Here is a 19,495-nt window from a genome sequence, read left to right as displayed (position 1 = left end):
CACAGCTATTACTTTCTTTTATTTTTAATTAATTATTTTACGAATATATTTGTACTTTATGTTAGTTTCGTGTTGATATATGTTTTTAGGATTTTTATAACGTACTGATGTAATCATTTAGATGCAAGGATATTGTGACAGATGGAAATACAGCTGCACTCAAAGAGACAAGTTTTTTATTTTTTTGTGTCATACATCACACTCACACATATCTCACACACACTAACCTAGCAAACACTAGGACTCGAACCTGGTATGGCTTCATTTGAGGCAAATACGTTTAGTGTTTAGGAAAGTGGGCAATTGGGCTTTTATTTTTTTTTTTTTAGGAAATAGCTAGTTAGCTTCGTTATATTATTTTTTTATGTGAATATTGGTGGGCTCATTTATCTTCCTCCTCCTCCTATTTAGATTTGGCTCTTTTATTGAAAGAAATAACAAGCTTTGTGTATGATTAAGTGAATGTGTATAACGATGAAGAAGAACACGGTTTATATAACCAATGGAATGATTGTAAAACCTAAAAGTAGTAAAAGATGAATATTTGTAGGAAAGAATCCAAAAGAGAATGAAAGCAGTTAAAATCAAAGTTTGAGTGATTAAAATTCAAAATAAAAGAAATGTGTGTTAGTGAAAGAACGAATTGAGAAGAAGAAGCTTTGGGTATGATTAAGTCAATGTGTATAACGGTGAAGAAGAACACGGTTTATATAACCAATAGAATGATTGTAAAACCCAAAAGTAGCAAAAGATGAATACTTGTAAGAAAGTATCACCTCTGATACCACTTGTTGGACCACCTGTGGAGAGTTCTCGACCACCGGAGAGATTTCGGGAGGAATCAAGCGAGAGAACATATGACGAGAAGACACCACATCCAATTCAAAACCTTAAGGTAGTAAGTTAAGGTAGTATGAACATGGTTTATATAACCAATAGAATGATTGTAAAACCTAAAAGTAGCAAAAGATAAATACTTGTAGGAAAGTATCAGTTCTGATACCACTTGTTGGTCCACCTGTGGAGAGCTCTCGACTACCGAGGAGATTTCGGAGAGAAATAAAGCGAGAGAACATATTAGAAGTAACTTACCATTAAGATAATTATGGGACAAATCAAGATAAGAAAGCTTCGTGAGAGTACCAATTTCTTTGGGAATACTTTCCGTAAGCCCTATTCCATAAAGATTGAGGTAAGTCCCATCCCATAAAGATTGAGGTGGACCAAATTGGGAAAGGCACTGAGATTCAAGTTCTGTAGCTGCAGCAATTTAGACTTATTATAAGGATTATTAAACAATACAGATCCATCAATCTTTATAACATTTTCAGCATCATCACAGCTGATGCCGGTCTAATGGCAATGATATAAAATACTATGCTTACTCCACCAATCACTTTGTATTAAAGCATGTCTTTCTGAATTATTGAAGGAAGACGAAACATTTGGTGGGAATATAACATAAGAGGCTGCGGTGGAAAACAAAAGCGCCACCACAATAACAAGCAAAGCAAAGTTATAATTGGCGAGAGTCAACAGTGTCATTGTTTGAATAAGAAATATGTGCTAGTGATAAAAACAAACTGGGAAGAAAAAGTTGTGTATGATACTATGATTGAATGTGTATAACGGTGAAGAAGGGTATAGTTTATATAATCAATAGAATGATTGTAAAACTTAAAAATAGTAAAAGATGCATACTTACATGACATAATCCAAAAAAGAAAGAAAGCCATTAAAATCAAGTTGAGTATTCAAAATCAAAGAGATGGAACCGAGTTTATAATGTGAAGAAGAACACGGTTTGCCAATGGAATGATTGTAAAATTGAAAGTAGCAAAAGACGAATACATATACTGAAGAATCCAAAAGAGGAAGAAAGCCATTAAAATCAAGTTGAGTATTCAAAATCAAAGAAATGGAACGGAGTTTTCGTTTTCAAAGGTATATTAAAGATACTAAGGATAGGTTTCGTTAAGTGAGGTGAAGTGTTAAACAACTACTAAAATGAGAAAAAAAAGACGAAGACTTGCCTTTGATTATTTTTCCTTTTTTTTTAGATTCGATCCGTCCGAAGCTAGCTTTCTGGCACTCTTCTTCTCTTACTCTTTCTTTATTGACTAGAGAAATTGAAACACAGCTATTACTTTCTTTTATTTTTAATTAATTATTTTATGAATTTATTTGTACTTTATGTTAGTTTCGTGTTGATATATGTTTTTATGATTTTTATAATGTACTGATGTAATCATACAAATGCAAGGATATTGTGACTGATGAAAATTCAGCTGCACTCAAGGAGACATGTTTTTTTTTTTTTTGTCATACATCACACTCACACATATCTCATACACACTAACCTAGCAAATATTAGGACTCAAACCTGGTGTTTCTTTATTTGAGGCAAATACATTTAGTGTTTAGAGAAGTGGGCAATTGAGCTTTTGTTTTTGTTTTTGGAAAATAGCTAGTTGGTTTCATTATATTTTTTTTTATGTGAATATTGGTGGGCTCATTTATATCCCTCCTCCTCCTATATAAACTGTGCTCTTTTATTGGGCCAAACATGATTAATCATAACATCTTGCTTATAGATTATAAACATAATTTGTAATTGCATTTTAAGTAGTTAGCAACTGAATAAACTACATAATTAGAATAACAAAAATAATGTTAATAATTAAATTATATATTATATAATTTTATTTTTTTTAAAAAAAATAAAATAAATAATTATCTTGTATAAATAACTAAATTATTAAACTTTAAAAAAAGTAACAATCCTTAAATTGAAAAGAATAGTATTATTGTTAAATTAATTTTCGATTAAATAAATTTTTACAACTATAAATATTTAAATTTTTTTTTCGCTTTTTAAAACCCTTCCCTCAAGGACGCTCCTCCAACTCTATGATAAATTATTTTTTGTGTCCGCTCTCAGAAAATTATTGAACCTATAGTACCTGCATCTATACACCTTGTTAATCAGTGAATTGGACTTATGGAGATTTGGAGAAGTCTCCAGCCTTCTTTTGTGAGCATTACAAGGTTGAAGTTTTTTAAGTCTTTGAAGTTTAATCCTCCCTAATATTTAGGTCTATAAGTAATATGTAAGTGTGTGTTTGGATTACAGTTTGCAAACGGGAGTTTGCATAAAATTGATTTTGCAAACTTGATTTTGATCAAAAGTAAGTTTGTGTTAAAGTGATTTATGTTTGGTAATTTTTGTATCAAAGTGAATTATAGTAAAATAAATGTTGTTTGGCTTATACCATTCAAAATCACTTTTAGATAAAAAATTACTAAAATGGACATCAACTTAAATTTTTTTTATATTATCCTATTATTTTAATTTAGATATTTAAATACATCTTATTAGTTAATTTTATAATAAAATTAATATTTACTTACTAAAATAAAAATAACATATAAAAATAGATAAAATATATTTTTAAATAAAAATAAAAAATATAAATTATATATATATAAAAGAATATTTAATCAAATATGTTACATTTTCTAAGTATTAAATGTTACTTTAGTATTTTTTACATCGTACTCTTATTCTAGTACTCTCAATAATCTTATTCTTAGTATTAGTTTGGAATCCAACGTTTATTATTATCTATAATTAATTTTTTATTTAATTTATCTTTTTTAATAGAATCATAATCTATATTATAAAAAATTACACTAAAACATAGTATACGAGAATTACAATTATAAAAGAGAATGCTAAAAATAATAAAAAAAATTAATATTTACTTTATAGTGATTGAAACAAATCCAAAAATTTTTGATGATCTTTTTATATATATATTTTTAGTATTTTGGTACTTATTTTTTAGTATATTATAATTTGTTATTATTATTATTATTTACAATTAAGTTTTTATTTAATTTAATTTACCTAATAGAATTAATAAATTATATTATAAAAAAATAATAACAATCATAATACACAAAAATCACAATTATAAAAGTGTATAATGTTAAACAAATAATTGAAAAAAATAAAAATAATAAATAATAGAAAATAGAAGTATAAATAGAAATAACAAGAATTTTATAATTAATACAATAACATATACAAAGGATAAAGTTGGTAAAAGGTAAATAAATTGTTAGTATTTATGGCTAAAAGCCAGTTAAGAAAACGCAGAAGCTACAAATAGTTGCTTCCTGTAAACGTGGTTTTGGCAGCAAAATCACTTCTGCGTTCATGAGAAAAAAATTTGCCAAACCAAAAATTGAAGCTTTCAAAAAATTTAAACGTGCTTCTTCCTTTCAAACGGGTTTCCCAAACACACCCTAAGTTTATCTAGTAAAATTCTTTATTATTTATCTTTTATGACATTTTATTTAATATTAATATTATTTTCTAAAGTGAATGATAATTAATTATATAGATAATTATTCTCTAAAATGAATAATACTTAATTATGAACATAATCATTTTCCAAAATAAATAATAGTTAATCATATAAGTAATTATTTTTCGAAGTAAATAATAAGTAATCATATAAATAATTTTTTAAGGGAACGTATAGCAAGTGAGAATCTCTCAAGAAGAATTATGTATCACAATTGATCATTGCACTATTAAAGATACAATCTCTAGTTCTCTATTAAATGAAAGTAAGGATATATCTCATCCTTTCTCAAATAATACCTAAATATCCGTAGAATACACAACAAAAATACGAATTTATCTGAAATTAAAAAATCATGACAGAAAATTTATATTGAAATAAGTCAAAATTTAATTAAAAATATATTAATACTTTATTTGTTTGTTTTTATTTTATTTTAACTACTACTCCTAACAAAGTTGCTAATATTGCTAACAACTCAATTAGGTATCCTTTAGAATTGGTACAATATTCAGCCTTTTCTTACAATAATTCAAAAAAATAAAACAAACACATCTAAAAAATGTAAATAGATTTAGTGTCTTTAAAAATTAAATCCATATTTAAAATTCAAATTAAATCAAACTAAAATTTAAAATTTAAATCTTAAATTTTCGTTTCAAAATTAATACATTTAATATAAAAATATATTATAATTTAAGTACACAACTAAAATTCAAATGAATCAAAATTTAAAATTCAACTTTGAAAATATATTATAATAATTATGGATGTGTTTTAAAAATATATTATAACGATTATGGATGTGTTTTAAAAATATTTTGTATATAATATCATACTATTAGATGTGTTATAATTGAAAAATAAAAACACAATTATTATGATTATACCAGTTACATCTTCTCTCGTAAACTCTAGGTTTTTTATTTGCTTCTTTACTCAAATTAATTAAGTACAAAATAGTTTATGTGCGTTTTTATTTAAAAACTAGAAATTTACGATTTTGAAAACGTGTATATTTAAAAACTAGATTTTTACGATTTTAGATGTGTTTTAAAAATATTTTGTATATAATATCGTATTATTAGATGTGTTATAATTGAAAAATAAAAATACAATTATTATGACTATACCAGCTATATTTTCTCTCGTAAACTCTAGATTTTTTATTTGTTTTTTTACTCAAACTAATTAAGTACAAAATACTTTATTCGTAACAATTCTATTAATAAAATCAAATAAAATCAAATTTGTTCCAATTAAATAAGAATATAAATTTTCTATTTATTTTTAAATATAATTAAAAATGATGAATATGATATTTCATAACATTAATTAAGCACAGATATAAAAAGTGATTATACCTTTCATTAATAAAGATTAAAGGGTGTTTCAGCTACCTTCACCGATTAAAATGAGAGAGGCTTCGGCTGGGAGGTTTCAGTTTTTGAAATTCACTAATGCAACTAATAATAAATCATGTTTGATTGCGAGGGTGCTTTATAGTGTGAAAGTTACGATAAAAAAGGAACAACAAATCAGGTTTGTTATGGGAGGTTGGGTAAAAAGAAGCAAAGTCCTAGTAGTTAACTATGAAGTTGGAGAGAAGTTAGATTGATTTATGTTTTTATTATTTAAATTAAAAATATTTATAGATATATACCCTAAAAATAGGGATATGTTTTAATAAAAAAATAATTAAATATTAATAAAGGCTGATTAAAGGCTGATTAGTGTTGTACATGTAACATTTTCCTATTGCTAAATATCATGTAACCCATCATGTATTCATCTCGCTCTTGCTTGTGTTGGATTCATATCAACAATATGATCGAAAGGTGGCCTCGAAATTATACATGCCACCAGCTATCTTGGGGATTATGTTTAACGAAAAGTTTGTCCCTTGTGTGGCACAATCTATATTCATGCTTTTCATCTTGGTGCAAATTAGTTTTGTTCTCAATAAAAGTTTGACTAGACATCGTCTTCTAAGTATTTCTAGAACTACTGTCATAGAACAGAGGATCAGGTTTAATCTGCACTCAGGGTTGTGTAGTGCAGACGGTGATATACCATGGTCACAAGTGAAATATATTCTCAAAAGGTTTGACATAAAGAAATCAATGCGCAGTGATAAAAGCTTATTATGCCAAGCTTGACAGGTTTATGCATGTGACCAACAAATGTGAACTCTTTCACAGTTTTACTTCTAAAGGAAAGTATAAAATAAAATGCTTCAATTCAGTTTCATGAATATTAATAAGTATTAAAAATAAACCAATCCTTCCTGCAAGATGAATATGTATGTGCCTAAAAATAAAAACAAATAAATTCAAGGTACTTTTGAAAATAGAAATGTTCCTAAATAAAGAAGCATAGAGATCAAGATCTTCATTAACCAAAAGGGCATTATCAATCTCTTTCTTTGCATACACAAGGGCCTTATGAGGTGGCAACAACTGTATGTATCTCTGAGAAATATATATGCATCAACCTATTGGTGACTTTATAGAAAAGGTGGTACGTTTAAAGTCTCACCAATTTCTATCTGCTTATAAGAAGGAACACTAAGAGGGGGTGAAAATCTTGTATTTTTTGTTGCATCAGCAAGCTTTTCCTCCCTTTTACTCCTAAAGATTGAACTATTCAGGCGGGTTTCTGCTCTCTCTGATTCAAATGCGACTGATTGGACTACCTCATTTGATAAATTAAGTAAAATAACAAAGTAAAGAAGGCTGAGGCAAACCTACTAAAGTATTGCCTCTTTGGTGGTGCTGCTATTTAAGGATGGGTGTGATGAATCATTTTCATATGGAGACTGATCATTTAGTAAATATCTATGTACAAGCATCTGAAATAAAATACTAGATACAGTCAAAACAGCCGCCATAAGAAACAATCTTTGCCAGTCAATTTTGTGGCCAAAGAAACGCCATCATAACTCCCTCATCAGGACAAAAGCAGATTGCCAGAGTCCTTTTTCATCTCATCATACAAGATATCAGAACCAAACCATTCAAATATCCAAACAAATGCTACAGATCATAAAGGCTAAGCATGCCATTTCATACATCTATATACAAATTGAAGATGATAACAATTATGAACATTAATCACTATATACAAATTTGATTATATTATTATAAAATATAAAAATATTATGTGTATATCCAAAATTAACCATTATATATTTATATATAAATAAATATATTATTTAATTTATTTTTCCAATTTGTAATATCTGTTCACATTTTTTCCATTATTATCACTTTTGTTTCAATTTGTAATACGTGAGTTGTGTATACAGCATTATTTGCCATGCACAAACACCGTTTCATCTGGAAATTATGCATTTACTCTTGGGGGCTACTCCAGTTGACGAATGTCTTCTGCTGAATATGGAAGTTGGACCGTTAGATGTCCTGTGATCTTGAAAATTGTAGGGCTGTGATTGATTTTTTGTGGACCGATAATTAACGAAGTATACAAGGGTACAAAGTACAACACCACAAACACGGTTATTGAATCTCTAAAGACTAATTTCTTTAAACAAGTGACCTTCCATGCAATTTTTTATTCATTCACTTTAATTTTTGGCCATACCATTAGTTACTGGTAACATGAAAAATAAAACTAATCAATAGGAAAAATGCAATCTATTAGATTATTTGGGATTTAACATGAAGTTTAGGTGAAATACTAAAATCTTTTGTGATATGGCATTAATTAAAAAAAGATAGACACACATTCCTTAGTTATAAATTACTTTTATTATCAGCAATTCTCTCTCTTTGTAAATATAACTCAATTGATAGAGAATTTGACACATGACTCGCATTGAAGTCTCTCACTCACCATGCAATATAATCAAGTATTTGAAATATTTTAACACTGAAAAGTGAATAAAGAAAGAACCACAAATAAAAAAATATAATGGAACAAATAAACAAGGATACATAATGTTACACATACAGTAAACTATGTATATAAATCAGGAATTAGGAAGAGAGAACATGAAGTAGCTCGCAAGGTAATCAAACTCTTTTGGCAATCTCTTTTTAATTTACTATTGAGCTTTGCAATTCAAATTTATTTAAACTCGTATCAGCTCCACAAAATTTAAGTGAACTATTGAGTTTGAATGTTTGATTATCTTAACAATGTGAATAACAGCACTTTGATACCAGTTGTTACATTGGTATTTATTTTAATGGAAATACAGAAATACAATAGAATAGTAAAAGATAATAGAAGAATTTTGAGAGTCCTCTTCTCTCTTAGTCTAGGCCTTTCCAAATATTTTTCTACCTCTCATCTAATAAGCTCCTCCTTTTATTGCCTTCCCTCAAATTAATTATCATAATTAGCATTCAACTCCTACTGACTAATCCAATCATCAATTATTGTCACTTATGATTATACATTTCTCCTTCCCTATTATTCCAACCTTTTCTTTATTGCTTCTTCTAGAATAATGATAAGGTAAAAGGATTATTTTCTTTCCTTTTTTGGCTGCCTTTGCTGCTGACTCAGCATTCTCTCTCTCTCCAGGGTATGTAACAGAGACTCACCAGGTTTCACAGTATATCTACCACCGCGGGCTTGCAGGACAATATACTGTAGTGGTGCTTCTGTTTTTAAGATATATGAGACAACCAAAGTGATTCAAATGTCCATGAAGTAACAATATTGTGTACAAGTAGGATCGTTGTGGGGTAAATGATCAAAATATCATCATGACAATTTCACAATAGACAAGCTCTAGAAGATTTAGATGTTACATGTATAAGTTCCCCTTGAAGCTGCATGAGTGATTTGTACGAGGACAAAAGAAAATCCTATTCCTACCAATAATCCCCACAAGAACACTCCCCTCCTTTAAAATGATGAAAGCAGTTTGAATCCCTTAATATTATATGATGATTCAGAACTTTTGATATATATTTCATAGCAGAATGGCAGTCTCCACATACTCGGAGATTCTTGAAAATCCGAATTGGGACACCTGGTGAAGAAGCAAGAATTCCAAAAGCAACAGCCAGTTTCTCGCTATGATAAGCAAGACTGGCCTCCTTTCCCTCTCTATCCATGTCATGCAAAGAGAAAGTCATATCAGGAACATAGCCAGCCTCCTTAATTCGTGTTATAACTCCATCAAGCTTGGAATAAATCTCAGCCACCCTTGGATGTCCCCTATCTTCAGAAATGAAGGTATGTACCGTGCCGTTGATCTCAATCCAACTACATCCAGGCTCCTTAACTATTCCTTTTGATTTCATCAACTTTCGAACTTTTGCAACTTCATCCCATTTATGAGCTGCGGAATACATGTTAGACAACATAACATAAGGCATTGCATTCTTTGGTTCCAAATGAAAAAGATTCGTGGCTGCTCTTTCACCTAATTCCAAGTTCCCATGCACTCTACATGCAGCAAGGAGTGCCTTCCATACAGTTGCATCTGGCTCCACATCCATTTTATCTAGTAAGTCTCTTGCCTTATCAAGCTTTCCTGAGCGTCCAAAAAGATCAATCATACAGGCATAGTGTTCAGGGCCAGGTTTTATACCATAAACCTTATTCATTTGCTGAAATATATATGACCGTCTTCCATAAGACCGGCATGGCTACAAGCAAATAATAATCCTATAAATGTGATATAGTCTGGTTTTGTACCACATGAAACCATAGCATCATAAATTCTTAAGGATTCTCTTCCCTTCCCATTCTGTGCATAACCAACAATAAGAGCTGTCCAAGTAATTACATCCTGGACTTGCATTGAAATAAAAATAGTATCAGCATGATCCAAGCATCCACATTTTGCATACATTGTCACAAGAGAGTTATCTACTGATAATGATGACTTAAGACCTGATTTAATAAAGTCTGCATGCACTTGTTTACCAAATTCTAGAACAGTCAGTTCTGCACAGACACTCAGAATACTCGCAAAAATAAATTGGTCTGGACTGACTCCAGCAATTCTCATGTCACAAAAAGTTTTAAGGGATTCTTCATGCAAACCATTTTGTGCATAGCCTGTGACAAGAGAGGTCCATGAGATAACATCCTTCTCAAGCATCCTTCCAAATACTGAAAATGCACTACTTAGCTTCCCAGTTTTGGCGTACATGTCAACAAGAGCATTGCTAACAGGTTTATAATTCTCAAACCCTGTCTTGATTATTAAGCAATGAACAGATTTCGAATCTATAAGTCCTAATACGCAACAGTTCAGGACAGATGGGAATGTATATTCATCAATTTTCATGTTCCTTGCATGCATCTTTTGAAACAAGGCTAGAACTTCGTCTTCAAACCCGTGTCTTGCACACCCAACTATCATAGAGTTCCATGAAACAACATCATCCTCCTCCATAGTTTCCAACACTCTTTTTGCACTATTAAATTCTCCGCATTTTGCATACATATCAACCAATGCACTTTGAACATATACATTGCATCCAAAACCACTCCTTATAATGCAACCATGCACTTGTTCCCCAAAACAATGAGCTGAAACTGCTGAACATGCTGTCACTATGCTAGGAAAAGTGAACTGATTGGAGTCAACCCCTTCCCTACGCATGTACCGAAAAAACTCAATTGCCTTAAAGCCATCACCATTTTGAGCATAACCAGTGACCATGGTAGTCCACAGTACATGATTTCCCTTGTCAAAGGACAACCCCTTGAAGAGAAACTCAGCTTCTGAAATGTATTTGCACTTGGCGTACATGTCAACCAGTCCAGTAACAACATACACATTGGATTTAAATCCGTTCTTTATCACATACCCATGAATCAATGTTCCACTTTTGATCCAACCCAATGCTGAACACGCCCTCAGAAGACTTCCCAGAGTGTATTGGCTTGGATTCTGACCCTCCAACCTCATACACCTAAACAAATCAAAAGCTTCACTTTCATACCCAAATCTGCAATACCCAGATATGAGGGAGGACCATGCGATGGAACTTCTTCCTGAAAACCGGTAAAAAATATCTCTTGCCTCAGCCAATCTTCCCACATTAACATAAATGGAAATCATGGTGTTCCAAGTATACTCATCCCTCTGGAGCATTTTGTCGAACAATTTCCGGGCATCATCCACTCGGCCAGATTTTGACAACCCATTAAGAAGCTGATTCGAATGGTAAATGGATTGATGAGATGTCGTGCTGGTGTAGATACAATGAAGAAATGGTATAAGCCTGAAGGGGTGGCATGGATTATATGAAATCTGCATAACGTTTGAGTTGAACTTGTGCATAGCCACTTCTTTCTCTGGCACCCTTGTTTTATCCGGGTACGCATTACTTCACAATACCAGACAGGGAAGCAAGCTTCACAATGTTTGCACGTTTTCCAACAAGAGAGAATGTGTTGCAGTGCTTCAACAAAACTCTTGGATGTCTTTACCATTAGATGCTTTTGATAAACAGATCTATGGGCAAGCTGAGGCTGAGGCTGTGGCTAAGAGCAGATCCAATCAAGGGAAATGAAAGTGAGATTCAAAGTCCGGAGATCTTTCTTCATGATGCAAAGGTTAGTGTCTGGTGACTTGGTAGCAAAACACCTTTTCCCGGTAAATATGCAAAATGAGAAACTGTATCTGATTAATTAGCGTGGAAGGTTATTCTTTTCTATATAACAAGCTTTAAGCACACACATTTCATACAAAAATAAGGTATGCTTATATCTTATGGAGTTACATAACAAAACATAACAAAGTTACATATTCACACACCATCACATAAGAAAGTTGAGATCGATATTTTCATTTAAAAAAAAAGAAAAAAGAAAAGAGAAGGATAAAAAGAGGATAAAACGGAATAGGCATTAGGGAGTACATGATAGACTAGGTTATTTTTTTTTTTAATTTTTCAAGAGAAAGCACAAAAAATCAAACATTCAGTCAATGAATAGGTAAAACATACTAAGACAATATGACTGTTTCCAAGTAAAGTGACAAAAAAAAAAAAAAAAAGAATTGTAAGGTGGGGTCCTATGGTTTGAGATGAATACCTACTATTACTATTTATCCAGGCCATCTTATAACCAAATCCCACAAATCCTAGGTTAGGTGTGTTTGTTATCATATCAATTATTAACCAGAAATGATACATAATCATCTCTAGATTCAGATATCCCTAAGCTGCTGATGTTACTTTCATATGCAGATATGCTACATACAACTACAACTCCTAATGCAGAATGCAATGTTCGCTTACGTTGAACCATGAAATTCAAGATAAATCAATCATAATTGTCACTGACACTTATAAATTGGTATTAGTATCATTTTAGTGCCAGATATCTCATTTTAGTTATTATATTCTTCTTTCAAAAAGAATAGTTAAGGTACTCCTCACATTGTCTTCTCGTAGGTCAAAACATTTCCTAAATTGTATGCTGGCAACTCAATCAGTGCTTAATTTAGTAACATAGAGAATAATTTGATTAATAGAAAAAATCAGAGTTTCAAACAATGCAATGGAATTCATGGCAGAAATTTGCATGCATAGACAAGAAAATACAACTAAATTTTCAAATACAAAATGTAAAACAATTTGAACCAGAAATTATAATAACCAATACCATGCTTGCAAAACGCTAACACCAAAGCAAATTAATTAATGGCATGAAATTCACCTATAAATTAATTAATTGTAATCAATTAATCAACTCTCAAAAATGGAGTGCCCACCAGTGAGACAAAAAACAGCAAAGTACAAAAAACAGAACCTTCCTAGTCTACAAATACAGTAACAAGATCTTTCATGGAAGAAGCATACAAAGAAGGAGCAATGCTGGGCCGAAGAGCAAAATATCTGGAATGGTCAAAGTGAAATCAGCATAATCAAGTGTGTTATTGGGACTCTACTATCATTTCATTCATAAGCGTTTAAGTTAAAAGGATATTTGGACTGAAGAGTGAAGACACTTGTTTAAGCTCAAGTATAGGATATTTGGATTAGCAAGTGATAAAATTACCAACAGAAGAGAACACAATTATAGAATGCTCATAAAAAAATCTGCTAGATAACTCAACAAGCAAAATTGTAGATGATAGCAAATAGGAGTTAATCAAGCAGTGAATTCTTCCAATCTGAAAAATAAAAGAGAATCAGTGAATTCCAGCAAAATCCTCTTGAGCATTAAAAAATATCTAATTCACCCATCTTACTTCTCTAATGCTTTACTTTCTTTGCCATATCTGCTCCATCCCACTGAACTAACCCGCATTTCTTCGTCTCTAGCTTGACATTACTCAACCCACTCAATGCCCCATTTTTCACTTTATCTCCTTTCTTCATCAATTAATCAATTATGATTCATGTGTTGTTTGTAATATATTGTTCTTTCATCAAACAACAAAAAACAGCAAAGTACAAAGGAAGGGCCTCAATGCATACACAAGCATACGATCCAATCATTTCACAAATTGTGGAATAAAACAAACAGAGGAGTTGAAACAATCACAGTTTATTTTTAATCATATGCACCCAAAATAACCCTCTGTCCCACACACATTATCTATATGAACAAACAGGAATAATCACCAATCACAGTTTATTTTCCTAACAAACTTTGTATTAGGATCATAAAAATGGGAAACATAATCACCAAAATTTCTATATGAACAAACAAGAATAATCGAAAACAACAAACAAAATAAGATAAGGACTACTCTGATTTGAATTCTTATAGTCACTGATGAACTTTGTTAGGATTATTTTACCAAAAATCACCAATCCTGCTTTCTCAATCCCTTCCTAATCTAGCAGCAATCTACTAATTCAACATACAAACAACAAACACAATCTAGTTACACAGCAAAGGGAAAAGCTGTGATCCAATCAAATTAATTCATGCAAATTAATTAAGTTCTAACCAATCATAAAGTGAACCACAGTGAAGAAGAAACTTACAGCAGGGTCCATTGAAATGAAGAGCTCAACACCGAGAGATTTTAAAATCTGAACCTTTTTATCTTTCCTGAAACTGGGTTATGCAATGGTTCAAAATCAGAGCACATCCAAAACTAAGGGTTTCGTTTGAAGAAAACAGAAGAAAACTTGTTCTTTGACAGAACAAAACAGAACAAAATAGAAGAAACCCAGATGCCACGGCAGAAAAAACTCAGGAGAAAACTCAGAATTCAGAAGACGCTAATGGCAGAACCAAGGGCAAGGAGGAGGCTTACCTCAATTGAAGAAGAGATACTCCGGCGGCAAGAATGGGAGGTCGAGGAACGGAGGCAGAGAGATAGAGGCGCGAATCAGAGTGAAGACTCGAAGAGGGAGAGGTCCGACGAACCACCGATAAGCTCCGGCGAGAGGCAGAGGAGAAGAGCTGTTGACGATGGCGTACAGAGGAGAAGAGGCGAAGACTCGAAGAGGGAAAGACCGGAAGAGCCGTTGAAGAGTGAAGACTTGAAGTGTGGCTTTTGAAATGAGGGTTTTTTTAAATTTGGTTTTGATTTTAGTTAATAGGTTAAAAATTGATTTTTTAAATTTAGTTTTAATTAACTAATTTTAAATAATATAAATATAATTTTTAAAATTATTTATTAAATTAATTAATTAAAATGTGGTTATAATTTTTTAATCGATTAATTATATTTTGGTTTTTTAATATACACTTTTAACATTAGCACCTTAAATAAAAGGACTCATTCTAGATTAATTTACTTAGTATGTGTATATTGGTCAGATTTCAGAATCACGTAACTTCAAAGTGAGATTCACTCTGAATGTGCTGAAAGGCTGCTGTCTTACCTGATTTAGGAGGTAATTGGGTATTAATCTAGTTTATACCATTCTCTTCATATAACTAACTCCACTTAACTAACTGAGCTTAGGTTAAGTCCAATTATAAATGTTACCTATGGTCTGAAATATAAGAATAGAAACTTTTCCATTCCTTTTGAGGCTACAATTAAAATATATAGTTTACAACTAGTAAAGAGTTAAGGAGATTTAAAACTTGGAGATGAAAAAGAAACATAGCAAATGGAAATATCAGATGATATATAAAAACTCAAAACGGTTAACATTATTTAGTTGAAATTCAAGATTACAAGACCAAAGCTAATTAAAATAAGCCAAAATAACTAAGGATGCTATCCAGATGAACACTAGATGCAGCAATGTGAGGATCAAGCTTTTCCTGATTGAGCATAGTAGTCCATACTGAACTGAAACAAAGTACATCTCTAAGCTATCAGCTGATGGACTGTGATTTCAGACAAAGGCAAAGACAGTGATGATTGTTTGAAATTAGAAAGTTGATGAGCCACTTGCTGCATTGATGGTCTTGATTTTGGATTAGAGCGCAAGCATGCCAATGCCAATGTTACCACTTGAACTATAGCTTGAGCATCCTTTTGACATAATGGTAAACTGATGCGTGAATCCAAGAGATCTTTTACCATTATGTTTTTGTTAGAAGAGTTGAACAAAGACAAGATATGATCTCCTGGATGTCTTCCCATTATTGTTTCCAACGCCACCACTCCAAAACTATATACATCACATTTTTCTGTCACACTCAATGTGTATGCCAGTTCTGTGCAATAAACCATGGAAATTGTCAACAGATCTGATTTCTCATATGTAATTACGCATTAATTAAAGTATCATTAAGTAAAGATCAAAACATTTTACAATTCTTTTTTTTTTCTTTAAGAAATAACTTCACCTGGAGCAAGATATCCATATGTTCCAACTTTCAAGGTTTGGTTTGAAGAATCTGGATCAAGAACTCTAGCGGTGCCAAAGTCAGAGACAACAGCATGCAACTCTGAGTTCAACAAAATGTTGTTGCTTGTTACATCTCTGTGAACTATTGGTGGGGAACAATCATGATGCATGTAAGACAATGCATTAGCAGCTCCACTAAGTATATTCACCCTATGCCTCCAAGTTAGCTCCTCAGCTTCATCATCAATTCTCAAGGCATAAAATAAGCTTCCTTTTTCCATGTATTCATAAATTAGAAACATACACTGACTATGAAGACAAAATCCATGGAGCTTGACAATGTTTCTATGGCGGATTTCTGTTAACATCTTTACCTCGTTGCGAAAGCTCTTGTCAAAAGAAGGATTCTGTGACTCCCTTTGGTGAAGTTTCTTCACTGCAACAACTTTGCCACTTGGAAGTTGTGCTCTATATACACTACCATATGCACCAGTTCCTATGCAATATCTGATATCAAAGTCCTGTGTTGCTTCAATGATATCTTCAAATGCAATTTTCCCATCATAGTTCCATATAGAAAACAAGTCTCCATTCTTTGATGTTCTTTCCACCTCAATTTTTCTACTTTTCGTACGTCTTGCCCACAACAGTGTTGCCAGAATTGTGAAAAGAATGATGAATGTAACAGGAAGAGCTATTAGAAGGAGGTGCTTAGTTTTACTGGTATGTGGAAGCATGGTTTTTGGGGTAGAATGGCAGGATGCGAAGTTTGGTGTGTTGCAACCGATTAATGACTCTTGTTGAAAGTAACAATAATCAATGTCCTGAGAAAAGTCAAGAGAATTGTATGAAAGGTTTATGTATTTGAGATTAGCAAGTTCCTTGTGCAGTTTACCTGTGAAATTATTATAACTGAGATCCAAACTCTCCATCATTGAATTCACACTAAAGGTAGATGGGATGTCACCACTGAGAGAATTATGACTAAGGTTCAGATTAACAACACAACCAGTTTGAGAAACTATGCTTCCATTCAACAAGTTGTAACTTAAATCTAGTGTCAATTGGGAAGAACAAGTATGGATAGGAAATGGAATAGGCCCTGTTAGCTTGTTGTGAGAGAGATTAAGATATGAAATATTTGTGTTTGCAATATGTGATGGAATTGAACCAAACAATTGATTTGATGAGAGAAGTAAAGAATTCAAGGTGGCAAGTAGAAAAAGTTGTGGAGGAATAACACCAGACAACTTGTTATAAGAAAGATCTAAAACTTGTAGATTAGACAAATTTTTAAATTGTGAGGGAATAGAACCATTAATCTGATTGAATTCTAAGTACAACTCTTGCAACTGAGTTAAAGCTCCTATTTGAAAGGGGATTGAACCAGAAAAGGAGTTATTGGAAAGATATAGTGCGAATAAGCTTGTTAGATTCCCTATTTGTGCTGGTATAGAACCTCCAATTTGATTTGATCCAAGGTTGAGATATTTCAAATTCACCTTCCCAAGTTCTAGTGGTATGGAACCTTCAATTTGGTTTGAAGTGAGAGTGAGGTATTCCAATTCATCCAATAGACCCAAAGAAGAAGGAATGATGCCACTAAGAGAATTAAAAGAAACATTTATCTCTACAAGTTGAGTGAGGTTTGAAAGTGTTGAAGGCAACTCACCATGAAGATTATTATTAGATAGATCAAGACCAGCAAGCTTTGTGAGAGTACCAATTTCTTTTGGGATGCTTCCAGAAAGCCCCATTCCATGAAGATTCAAAGAGACCAAATTCGGAAAGGCGGTGAGATTCAAGTTCTGTAGAAGCAAAAATTTAGAATTAATATCCAATACCGATCCATCAATCGCTGAAACACTTCCAGCTGTTTTACAGTAGATGCCAATCCAATAGCAATGATTTGAGTTTGAGAGATTGTGGTAATAACTCCACCAACCACTCTGTATTAAAGCCTGTCTCTCTGAATTATTGAAGGAAGACAAAGCCGCTGCCATGGCAGTTCTGTTGGGTGGAAGTATGACATAAGAGGCTGTGGTGGAAAACAGAAGCACTACTGCTATAATAAGCAAAGCAAAGTTACTACTACACTTCCTCAGCATTATATGTATATTGGAAGAAATCAAACAAGGCTTCAATGTGGAAAATTAAGTGAGTGTGTATGTTTATATGTCATTGCCAATTTGCCAAGCATGCACAAACAAGGCTTCAATGTGGAAAATTATGCATTCACTTTCACTTTCAACTTTGGAAGCTTTGATCCGATCCAAAGAGATTACACTATATTCCATAAACAAGTCAGTGACAGTATTGGTTCTTGTGGAATCATAATGAACGCGTCAAACGGGCACCAGTTAGCTACTTGACTTTGTGGTTTGTGCACTATGCCATATATATATGGTGCAGGTTCCTCTTAATTATTCAATGCATTATCCGTAAATAACAGTGCAATTAAAAAAATAGGATCCACTCATAAATACAAAATAGATAGATTGATTGTGATTTAGCATCAAAGTTGAGATAAGCTTTTCTGCAGAATTGCTAATTAATTAATTAATTAATAACATTCTTCAACTATCATCTACCACCTCAAGCTCTCACTCTACAGGTTAGCTCTCAAGTTGAATGTCCGAAATTATAATTAATCAGACGAACTCCATTGTTTTATACTTTTTATAAGTATAATATAAGAGCTTAATTTCAACATAAGTAAAAAACTTTACTTTTTAAATGCTTTCACTTAAAATTTAGTTGTGGAGTTAGTTAGGCTGTTACGCAGGGAGTATAGTTAGTTCGACTTGATTCTTGGTGTGTGTGCTTGGAGATACTTCAAAAAACCAAAAAGAAAAAAGAAAAAAATAAAAAATAGATTGCCATTTGCCAAAGGGGAATAACTTATTTTAACTATCTTAAACTCTTAATACCGTTTCCTACAAGCTCTGACTCTTACTTTGTCCATTCCTCACATTACGCATCAAATTTATTTCCAGTTCATGGATAAAGTCATAAAGCTAATAAAGTTGAATTACCAAAAAGGGCTTCATAGTTCATACTGATTTGATAAACCAAATTGAAAAGAAAATATGAGGAACGTGTGAGATGGAGATATAGAATCGCTTTATGAGAAAATGTTTAGCTTGACTCTGACTTTTATTCTATTTTGTTAAGTCACTTTAACAACTAGAGCTGGCAATATATACCCTACTCGCGGGTACTCAACCCAGACCAACCCATTCAGGTAGGGTTGTCTACCCGACCCGCTATGGATAGGATAAGATAGGATATAAATTTGCCTGCGGGTAGGGTAGGGTACGGGTTTAGGGTATACCCTACCCTATCTAACCTGCATCCTTAATATATTATATAATATATATGTAAAAGTTACGTATGTAGTGAAAAAAGTGA

At 32.1% G+C, this 19,495-nt stretch overlaps 2 protein-coding genes and 1 pseudogene across 2 annotated transcripts; all 3 read right to left on the bottom strand.

Moving 5' to 3' along the window:
• Positions 1–8,540: 8,540 nt before the first annotated feature.
• On the bottom strand, positions 8,541–11,697 carry LOC130963431 (pentatricopeptide repeat-containing protein At2g03880, mitochondrial-like; annotated as a pseudogene).
• On the bottom strand, positions 11,696–15,595 carry LOC130963430 (uncharacterized). The gene is made up of 4 exons (XM_057889550.1): positions 15,576–15,595; positions 14,587–14,826; positions 14,312–14,384; positions 11,696–11,955 (listed from the first exon to the last, which is right to left on the bottom strand). Exons 1-4 carry the CDS (start codon positions 15,593–15,595, stop codon positions 11,926–11,928), a joined length of 363 nt encoding a protein of 120 aa, XP_057745533.1. The 3' UTR covers positions 11,696–11,925.
• Positions 15,435–18,267, bottom strand: LOC130958477 (MDIS1-interacting receptor like kinase 2-like). Its single transcript, XM_057885218.1, has 2 exons — positions 16,083–18,267; positions 15,435–15,950 (listed from the first exon to the last, which is right to left on the bottom strand). Exons 1-2 carry the CDS (start codon positions 18,190–18,192, stop codon positions 15,598–15,600), a joined length of 2,463 nt encoding a protein of 820 aa, XP_057741201.1. The 5' UTR covers positions 18,193–18,267; the 3' UTR covers positions 15,435–15,597.
• Between the last annotated feature and the right edge of the window lie 1,228 nt (positions 18,268–19,495).

Source organism: Arachis stenosperma, chromosome 2 (assembly GCF_014773155.1).
Source record: "Arachis stenosperma cultivar V10309 chromosome 2, arast.V10309.gnm1.PFL2, whole genome shotgun sequence".
In the NCBI taxonomy this organism is placed as follows: domain Eukaryota; kingdom Viridiplantae; phylum Streptophyta; class Magnoliopsida; order Fabales; family Fabaceae; genus Arachis; species Arachis stenosperma.
This window is presented reverse-complemented; position numbering and strand designations above follow the sequence as displayed.